We start from the raw sequence: 10,902 nt of genomic DNA on the forward strand, positions 1-10,902 counted from the left end.
TCAGGCATGTCTGTGAAAATGGCAGACCAATTTATTTACTTTTATGATCAAATCTGCATTGGTCTGATCTTTTTTTTTGTGTTGCTTGGATCGAATTCTCTGATTTTGCAAACAGATGCTGTCTCTTGCATTGGAAAGGTTTTCTGACTGCCTCTACTTGCCATATATAGTCACCTAGTACACATGTCCATATCAAACACTTCCTGTTTACGTGTATCATGAATCACCTTGAATTCACATTGCAGGCTGATTTTAAAAGGGCTATTATAATGACATGTATAAATTTACTTTATATTCACATATACCACACTATCAAGCAATTTTGAATTTCCTAGAAATAATGGAATGGAATAAAAAAAAAATGTTTTCCCGAAATAAACTAAGCACACAGCTAGATATTAAGATACTTATCTAGTTAGTAATTGGCACTCTAACAGTCACTGATTGCCTAGGTATAAAATGTATGCTTTATAGTTTCCCAGCTGAACCTGAATGTTTGCTTGAAATTAGATTCACTTGCTTGATGACACACAAACTTCCTTTCAAAGCTGAGTTGCATTGTTCTGTGTTGTGTGAACAGGCCAACAGAGAGAGAGCGCACAGAAAGGCTGATCAAGACTCGTCTGAGAGAGATCATGATGCAGAAGGACCTGGAGAATGTAACCTCTAAGGAGGTACACATCTGCCAGCTGTAAATGGCTTAAGGCCAATACTTACATCAGGAGGGAAAAAACCCTTTTGGTCAAATAAACTCCTATGCATTTATACATTAAATGATGTAGGCAGGCTCGAAGCTGTATTGATCTAGTGGTGTTTGGTTGGTCTGTGCTAATGTGTTCTTGTTCTCTGTTAATATTTTGTTACTCTCAGATTCGCTCAGAGCTTGAGATGCAGATGGTGTGTAACCTACGGGAATTCAAAGAGTTCATTGATAACGAGATGATAGTCATCCTGGGCCAGATGGACAGCCCCACAGAAATATTTGACCATGTGTACCTGGTGAGACTTTCCATATTCTCATCCTGGCAGCCGTACAGCACCCGATTATTTTATAAGTCCAGGTTGCACTACATCTTGAAATGTTTTGTTCTCTTGAATACAGGGTTCGGAGTGGAACGCGTCCAATTTGGATGAGCTCCAAAGCAGTGGGTAAGTGCTATCGTTTTGACCATCTGTCTTAATCAATACATCCGGTCTGTTTTATGAACTCGCTGTTAATTTTATCCCTGACCCTGTACTCCACAGGGTTCGTTACATTCTGAATGTCACACGGGAGATTGATAACTTCTTCCCTGGCCTGTTTGAGTACCACAACATCCGTGTGTACGATGAAGAGGCCACTAACCTCTTGGAGTACTGGAATGATACCTACAAGTTCATCTCTAAAGCCAAGTAAATGTTTTTTTTTTTTTTTTTAATAAAGACTACAGAAGATCATTTTAACTTTTATCGAATACAAGTGCCTCCATCTCAGTACTTAAAACAAAAGAAAAGACATGCTGTTTTTGGTTAACGTGCAGAAAAGCCGGGGTGAAATGTCTGGTGCATTGTAAGATGGGTGTGAGCCGCTCTGCCTCCACTGTGATTGCGTATGCAATGAAGGAGTACGGCTGGGATCTGGACCGAGCCTATGAGCATGTAAAAGAGAGGCGTGCTGTCACCAAACCCAACCCCTCCTTCATGAAGCAGCTGGAGGAGTATCAGGGCATTCTTCTGGCCAGGTACTAATAAAGAAATAACTAAATAATAATATATACACTACCGGTCAAAAGTTTGGAGACACCTGACTGAAATGCTTCTCTTGATGTTCAAAATCTTTTGTTCTGAATGTCTTTTGATTTAAATGTTTGAAATCGGTGTCGTAGGCAAAAATATAATTGTGCCAACATATTAATTTCTTCCATTAAATAAAACTAACATTTTATTTACAAAAATATATTTTTTAAAGGGATGACTTGGAGCGAAAGATTCCGAAAAGCAGCCAGTAAGAGTCCAGCGTAGGTGTGAACTCCTTTAATACTTTTTAAAAAGCATCTCAGGGGGATTCACCAAGAACTCGGTTGAGAAAATGCCAAGAATACATTTCTGGAAATTCTAGGCAAAAAGGGGGTCTACTTTGAAGATGCTAAAATACTCAATTATTTTTGATTTATTTTGGATTTTTTTTTATCACAACATAATTCCCATAGTTCCATTTGTGTTACTCCAGAGTTTTGCTGACTTTATTATTCTAAAATGTGGAGGGGGGAAAAAGAATAAAAATAAACAATGAGTGTGTCTACACTTTTGACCGGTTGGGTATATACATGCACGCATTCATTTTTATTTATTTTGGACAGGTGTTCATGAAACAGAATGAACTGTGTTGTGCTTTTTACCTCAAGCGTCTGTTTGCTAGTGTTTTGTGGTAAGCTTTTAATAGCAAATGCAACATGAACAAGAGAAAAACTAATTTCTACAAGTATCAACTCTTTTAGACCCTGTATGAGCACATATGTACTATAAAATGAGCTGATAGATTAACATGGTGGAACTGAGAAATATGTTACATACAAAGAGCAGCATCTAGCACTCTGTATTTCTCATTTTCACATGCGCAGCCTAATGAGTTATCCAGCCCTGAGAACAACAGTACACAAAACCAACCAGTCTTTGATATTTAGGTTTTGATTATGGATTTGCTGCCGTAGTGTACCGCTTCAGAATACTGAGCTTATTGCGTATGAATGACGTGGGCTTTGTGAAGGAGTATCTGCTTGGTCACATTCCTTAGCTGAGTGTCTTTGTGATGCTTTGCTGTCATGTGTGTTTATGCTCTTTGAAGTTCTCTCTATTTTTTTTTTTTTGTGGACAGACAAAGGTCATAAGCATCAATGCCTCACCCTTTGCTTATTCTATTACATACATACTTTTTCTCCAGTGACATTTATGACTTTGTTAGACTGCTGGTCTCAAATCTTAACCCTGTGCCTCTCCCCATCTCCAGCAAACAGAGGCATAATAAGTTGTGGCGATCTCACTCAGACAGTGATCTAACCGAGCAGCAGGAACTTGTGTGTAAGAGCGCACCTACGCTGGGCCGTTCTGACCCACACAACCAGCAACACAAGCCCAATGGCACGTGCTCTGTAAATAACGGGCCCCAGACAATCAACAGCTCACAGCCTGGAACAGAAAACACCCACACCGAGACATCTACACACCCTACCAGTCAGAAAAACTCAGAGCGGCCATGCGAGGACCCCTTGCTCCCAACTCTCCCGCGTGCATGTGCAGCCACTGTAGTGCCTGAGCCCAAAATGGCAGAAAGCCGCTGTCTCAAAGTGGCAGTGACGGAGCCCGTCGCTCGCCCTCAGCCTCCACCTTCCCTTCATGCCCTTCCTCGCTCCCCATCTACCTCTTTCCATGGAAACAAGTCAACAGCTGTGCCTGAGCCAAAAATAAACTCTGATAAGCTGCCCCTGGATGTACCCGATTCTTCTGGGACCCCGAACATAGCATTGTGCTTGGATACTGTGAGTAGTCTTACTGAAACAGGAGCCGATTTAGCATCTTCAAGGACTCCCATGGCTATTAGTCCTTGTGAAGTTCCTCTTGAGTCGAGCTGTTCCACTAGCAGTAGGTCAGAGAGCTGCAGTAGCGGTGCGACAGATCAGAGGACGGGCAGCTCTACCAGCCTCACCACAGATAGCATTGACTTCTTCAGTGCTAGAGAGAAGTTCCTGGGCTTGTCTCGGGATGACCAGACCAACTCACTTCATGAAGCAGTGACGCCCCGCACGGCTCAATCCCAAAGCCCCAGCCTATGCCTGGAGGAATCGAACCCAGCGGCAACCAAGGAGGTGAAAGCATCATCACACACAGCACACAGACAGATTGTGTTGGTTTGCTAAATTTGATCTGCGATATTTTCAACGGTTTATGATAAATCACGTTAAAAGGAATACTTGAGCGTTAACCTAACCTACTGTGTCTGTAGCATATGTATATATGTATGTGCAAGTACAGTGGACAAGTATTTCATTTTTCTCTGTGCTTAGGAAATAAACGATAGCCCATTGACTTGAACCTCACTTATTATGAAATCCTGAACTCTATTTGTCGGAATTTTGTGAAATAAAATTTTAAAATGCATGACAACAGAATGCAAATTCATGACTGCAGTGGTTACACTGATAAAAAATGGGTGGATAACGGACGAGACATGAATGGTTTATCAAGTGCTGCTGATATTTTACAACTTCTAAATACTGGAAAATACATTAAAAAGTAAATTCATTTAGACTGTCTTTGAGTAAAATATTCATGAAGGTCTTCTCCAAAATGTACTGTTTAAAACAGCTCAACAGCTGCTCTCAGGCTCCCATTCAAATTTTGTTTAACCCTCCTATTAGGTTATGGGTCAATATGACCCATTTCCACATTTGAGATTTCTGGTTAATCTCTCTTTTTCTCTTTAAAATGTTTTTACGTTCCTCATTTAGGGTCATGAACTTGTATGCAAATATTTCTTATGGCTTGTCTTGGACTGTGGAATTTAAACAGTGGAAGTCATTTTGACCCACAACATAATGGATGTAAACCAACCCCCCCCCCCAAATAATGGAAGGGTTAAACAGGTTTTTTGGGGGTTTTCCAGTACAGGGAAAGTATGGAAAGCTCTGTATATAGAATTATGGCATTCAATATCCTATTAATGTGGAGTAATTGAAACTATCCTGTTTTCTTCGATTAAGTGAAGTGCAGTAGAAACACTTTAATATCTCTCTCTTTCTCTATATCTCTCTCTCTCTCAGGATTCCTCCTCTTATTCAGAAAGCTCCTGTGAAACTGAAGCCCCTCCCCCAGCAGAACCTGACCTCATTCTCAGTGATAACAGCGTATCGGTGCGACACATTGTGTCTGAACTGGAGTCTGTTTCTTCCCCACAGCCTCCATCTCACATCCCTGAGCAACCCACACTCCAGGAGCAGCATGTGGAGAAAGAGGTAGAACAGAAACCGGAGAGACCTTCACTTCCTCCTTCCACCTCCACTCCTCCATGTGAGCAGCCAGACCGGGAGATCCCCCGCTCTCACCCTTCTCCTCCTCACTCGGCAGGCACGGACAATGCAGACTCTCAGCAGCTTTCTTCTCCACCAGGAGGCACTGATTCGATCAAGACAGAAGCAGAAGAGCACGATGGAGAGGAGGCAAGACCACTGGACGATGATGACTCTGGTATAATCCCAGACCCATCTACCTGCACGGTGGCTGTGTGCTCAAGTCTGGATCCCAGCTCCTCCTCGTCTTCCCTGCTGTGGCTGGAAAGTGATGCTGAGGATGTGACGACAAAGCCACACGACTTGCACAAGATCCAGGAGACACTGCGGGAGCTGCAGGCCTTCCTGTACGAGGCTGGAGGGACGGAGGCACGCTTCAACTACCGCCCGCAGCTGGAGAACACGCACGGCTCCATGGAATCACAGCCTCGGACACCGGCCATGTGGCAGAAAGCCATGGAGATGGAGGCGCGGATCAGGCAGGCTGGTCTCACTCCACCCTCATTTATGAAACGCTCAGCCTCGCTGGCCAAACTTGACCAGCTTGAACTGTCCACGCACGACCTGAATGACTGGGACTTCCGATCCGAGCTGCCTTCGTCTCCCTCCTCCTCGTCCTCTTCACGTTCGCTCTCCAGTAGCCATGATGAGGTCCATAAGAAGCAGCGCGTTCTACCTCAGACCCTCTCAGAGGCCAACAGAACTGAAAGCTCCTTCCACACTTCATTTTCCTGCCCGCAGCACAAGCAAGGCAGCAGCACGGGACAGCCCACAGACACCTCGGCCCTGCCCACTGTCTCTGTGTGCACATGGCAGCAGCAGCACACAAAGCCACACCCTACACGCCGGCCACGCAAAGCAGTGGACAAGAAAAAGACAATTACTGTACTGTACAATACCATGTGACCCGTAATGAACCGTCACGGCAGGGATATGTGTGCCATAGAGGTGCTCTGTTATTAACTTTTGGATTCATGAGATCCATCTGTAAGCTAAACCTATGAGTGTATGCTACTGTATTTGATATGTAATATGACTGTATGCAAAAATCTGCCCCTTTCAAATATTACTGCAAATAAAGGGGCTTGTTTCTCAAAACATGCACTTTACTAACTTGTTTTTATTTGTAATATTATTATTGTTTTTCTCCTTTTTTAAATTTGGTTTTATTCCAGGATTTCTGTGGGGTTTTTTTTTTGTTTGTTTTTTTTGCACTGATTATGAAAAGTAGCCTATCTGTGTGTATGTAGCTGTGTGTGTTGATTGGAAAATGGAGGCAATATAAAAAATTTTTTTAAATCCTGTGGCTATTAAATAAATAAACATACACTTTTTTATTTTATTTTTTTTTAAAGCTGTGTTAATTATTTCCCCACACACTAAACTTGTACACTTTCAGTGACTGTGTTAAGCACATGGGGTCTTGAGAGGTGTAATGCCGGTTTTCTTGTAGCATGTTGCCCAGCGCCGCTTTGTGGACAGAAGTGAAACAGCGGATGATGTAATACTCTTGCGTTTAGCAGTGACTGATGTGTTTAGCTCTGCTTTAGTATTGGCCTTGCAGCACTGCAAACACTCTACAAGTCTAGTTCTGTCTGTGTGTTTAAGTACAGCATTGAGTACTAGAGGGTTTTACTCAGGGGTGGCTTTATAATGGTGGAATAGGATTCAGTCTTAAAATCTTTTGAGTAGAATTGGGGCATTTTGTGATCTCTTCTGAGTTGAAGAGGCTTTAACGAGACACTTTGGTGTTGCCAGGTATACAGTTTCCTGCATTGGACTGCTTTTGCACTTTTACCAAAGTATGTGTGAGTCAACAAACTAATCTGGTCACATGAGGGGTCTTCTCTCATAGGCACCTCCTGTTCTCTCTCACTGTTAACTGTGTATACATTATGGTCTGTATCGGTGAACTGGGACATCTGTTCAGCACATCTGTAATAATACTACAACACAAGAGGAGTAGGAGGACTACATAACTAATTATACTTTTCTACTGGTCTTATTACGAACCATTAGACTGGTTTTGAATAGGCATTGGGTGCAGTTCTGGTAAACCTGACCTTAGCCAATGTAAAAAGTATTTTCAGTTGAAAACCTAAATCTAAAATTGATAAATAGGTAAACGTGATCTTGTCTGGGTGTGGTTTTATTTACTTAGGAAAGTGATTACATATCATCTATAATGATTTATGCAGTACCAACTTGAAGTGTAGCTAATCCTCTGGTTAATATTCACTCCATTAGTGGCAGCATAACATCATAGGCTGATTAATATAACATATTACAGTATAATATAAAATGCACAACATAAAGTCATTAAAATGTTCATGCAGTTAAGTAAATTTGACAGTCTTACTGTGGCTCTAGCATATCCTGCATTCAATCACTTTATCCTAGTCAGGGTCACAGTGGCTCTGGAGCCTATCCTGAGAATACAACCTGGATCATTACAGAGGACACACATTCCCCATTTACTCTGTTTGTATATGTATCATACTGTACTAGTTACTTTATTTAAATAGTAGTCTGGATTTTGTTCCCCCAGTTACATTTGTCTTGCGGCCTGGACTTAAGTACCTCTGATGATGTAAAATAATAATAATAATTTCTCTGGAGCTGAACCAACACTAACAGTTTTATTGCCTGGTTTGATTGGCTTAACTGCAGTGGTCACGAAATACAAAAAATGCCACAGGCATTGAATACATTTAAAGTTGTGGTTGTGTTTTAGGAGTGTATATATAGCAGACGCCAAGTTAAACAAGCACACTAATTCCAGCAGCATATAAAATAGCTTATTACCAGCTGAGAGCAGGAACAAGGAAACTTCGCTCAATTTATTATGTACATTTTATGCCACATATCAGTTATATCTTTAATAAAATTGGCTTTCATAAGACAGTTTTGAGAGTAATGGCGTTCTGTCTCTGATGGTCTTGCAACGCTCATGTATATTTATAATCCTGTGCACTGGGAACCTGATGCTCACACCTCTGTGCTGTTTAAAGCTTTACTTCACAGCTTTAGCTCAGATTTTTTGTTTTTCTCAGGTTGATTCACAGGCTGACTGAAGCTCTCTGTAGATGCTGAGATAGTTGGAGCAACTTGGCTTTCCCAAACTTCCCAAAATAGCATTTTTAGTGCTGTTGATGCTCTCACGCCTCTTCATGCTGTGACTGAAGGAGAGGCCATGGAGCATCTCACAGGCACAGTCATGGATTTAAAGCCTTATCCTGAGATGCTCTTACATACACTGAGAGAGCAAGTGATTAGTGGTTATTACTCTGAAACAACACATGTAAAGCTATAATGGCCGACTACAAGTTATACAGTCATTTTTGGTATCCATGAATACATCTAAAGGGAAAATGGTCTCCCTCCTGTTGGAGTAAAGAGACCTAATAAAGTTTATACTGCTAGACAAACTGCCTAAAAGACATTTATTTAATCAATCTACAATATATGGCCAAAAATATGTGGACACTTGACCATGACCCTGATATGTGGTTCTTCCCCAAACTGTTGCCACAAAGTTGGAAGCTCAGAATTGTCTAGAATGTTTTTGTATGTTGTAGTATTCACTGTTCCTTCCCTGGAACTAATGAGCCTCGCCAAAACCTTTTCCAGCATGACAGTGTCCCCGTGAAGGAAGCGAGGTCCATGAAGACGGTTTGCCAAAACTGGAGCGGAAGATCTCAAGTTTCCTTCAGCGAGCCCTGATCCCAACCCCACTGAGCACCTTCAGGATAAATTGGAACACAGACTTCACCCCAGGCCTCCTTACTGAACATCACTAATGTTCTTGTGGTTAAATGTACAAATCCCCACAGCCACGCTCCAAAATCTAGTGGAAAGCCTTCCCAGAAGAGTGAAGGTTATTGTAACCGTAAAGGGGAGGACTAAATCTGGAATGGAATGTTCAAAATGTTGCATCTTTTTGCCATATAGTGTACTCATATATACCAAAATAATATATAGAATTTAATTGATTTGAGCCATCATTCACTCCCAAATGTGGGCCACATCTTGAAAATTTTGCTGACTGGGCTAGCACCCAGCTAATGATTTTAAAATTATTCCATTTAATATTCAGTCTCTTTCCTGTGTTCTATGAACATTTGAAATGTAATATTTGTAAACATTCCTACAAAGTTCCTGAAACATTTCAAGTTCTAAGACCACCGTCACCTATATTTGTGTTAGCTTTTGTGAACATTGTGTCAACCATTTTTTACTCTGCTTTCAGAACATTGTAGGACTGTTATTTTCGGTGATATTACACCATAACCTTCTTAGAATCTATCAAACCTTCATGTTTGGTTTCATGGCGTGACCGATATTTCCATGACTGGTCTTTTGGTTTTATGCTGCAGTTTCCTATTCTCATGATATCCACAGAATCACATACTGACTGGAGGTTATCGGAAAGAAATGACGAAAAAGACCAGCTGAATTTTTCCAATATATATCGTGTCTAATACATGACACTCTCTGAATGCTCAAAGGAAGAATACGGTCCACTAGGAGAAGTGAATATTCACTAACTTAAATATAAATAATGTTCTAAATCAAAATTTTTACTTTGACTCATTAACATCAGATGCTGCTTTTTCATTAATGGCATCCAGATAAGATTGTCCACTCGGTATGAAATTTTCTCTTTTATTCAATCCTTCTTGAGGTTACAAATTTCAGCAGCGTTGTTGTAGTGAGTTCTATCATCACATCATACAGATACCATAGCGACACTCCACTTTCATATCAGGTGCAAATAAAAAACAGTGGAATATGTTGGTTTAATATTACTGATAACCACATTTAGCATTTCTATACAACCGAATCCTTATAATCACTTCTCTCTTAATATGCTTAATTGTATTCATAACTCTGCACATATATATTTCTATATTTATATATACATGTTCCCTCTGTTGTTCTGTGCTGCTGGTCAGTCCTTTGGTCATTTCTTGACTGGCTATAATCACCAAGCCCAACTGCTCTGTGCTAAATTGTGCTTAAAAGGAATCTTGTGTCAGTATTATTCGCAATTATTATACAATTGTTGCCAGTCGCTTAGACCCAGATTGTCAGAACAAGGAGAAAAACTCTGATTAGAGATTCTCCATTCGAGATATAATATTTGTTGTCCAGTATGAGACTGCATCTGGATCAGAGAAACTAGCCCTTGCTGTGTTCTCCCTGCATTGGCGCACCTGATTGGACCTTCTTGCCCACAGTTGGTACAGTGATTGGATGAATCAGGAGCTCCAGTGCCATGTGAGGGTGAAGGATTCTAGAGACTTCTGAAGGCCTGGGTCAGGAAGCACTGCATGGAAGCCAGAAAAGAAACTGAAAAGTGTAGGGAGCTTAGTTGTTGAATCCAACAGAAAATAACATACTATAGATTTTTACATGGACATGACATTACAATAGCACCATATTGAGTATAAAACATACATTATAATATATGTTTTCTGATCTGTTTAAAATTGTGTTTATGACACAAAGTATAAATATTGCAGTGAGGATCTAATTTATTATTGAGTACACTTCTGCTTAACCTAATTACCGACCTGAAAAAGACCAGAAAGCTCTCACTGATTTCATACGATATTATTCACACTTCTCAGTCACCACGAAATTGCAGTCCCGTATTTTCCTATTAAAAACGTTCTCTTGCTCATTGAAATAAATAAAATGAAGCTGCGCAGGCATGAGGTGACAAAACGGACAAAAAAGACATGCTGTTTCCATCGTGCATTTTGAGTAGTTGCCAACAATCTAACTTAGCCTTTATGTGAGGCAGACATTCTATACATGTACACGTTTCATTAACGGACACCTCTTAGGATAAGGA

The 10,902-nt window shown here is 40.8% G+C and overlaps 1 protein-coding gene across 3 annotated transcripts in view; it reads left to right on the top strand.

Moving 5' to 3' along the window:
- Nucleotides 1-6,384, top strand: part of ssh2a (slingshot protein phosphatase 2a) — a 28,616-nt gene extending 22,232 nt beyond the window's left edge. For 2 of the 3 annotated variants that reach the window (XM_053646626.1, XM_053646625.1), the window contains 7 exons: nt 581-674; nt 871-999; nt 1,103-1,149; nt 1,246-1,392; nt 1,521-1,721; nt 2,987-3,842; nt 4,797-6,384. In XM_053646626.1, the coding sequence (XP_053502601.1) occupies nt 581-674; nt 871-999; nt 1,103-1,149; nt 1,246-1,392; nt 1,521-1,721; nt 2,987-3,842; nt 4,797-5,948 (2,626 nt within the window). In that variant the 3' untranslated portion in view covers nt 5,949-6,384. The remainder of the gene's footprint in view (nt 1-580; nt 675-870; nt 1,000-1,102; nt 1,150-1,245; nt 1,393-1,520; nt 1,722-2,986; nt 3,843-4,796) is intronic. The other variant, XM_053646627.1, reaches the window with a different exon arrangement.
- The last annotated feature ends 4,518 nt before the right edge of the window (nt 6,385-10,902 follow it).

The sequence above is a fragment of the Ictalurus furcatus genome, chromosome 17, assembly GCF_023375685.1.
Source record: "Ictalurus furcatus strain D&B chromosome 17, Billie_1.0, whole genome shotgun sequence".
NCBI classification, from domain to species: Eukaryota; Metazoa; Chordata; class Actinopteri; order Siluriformes; family Ictaluridae; genus Ictalurus; species Ictalurus furcatus.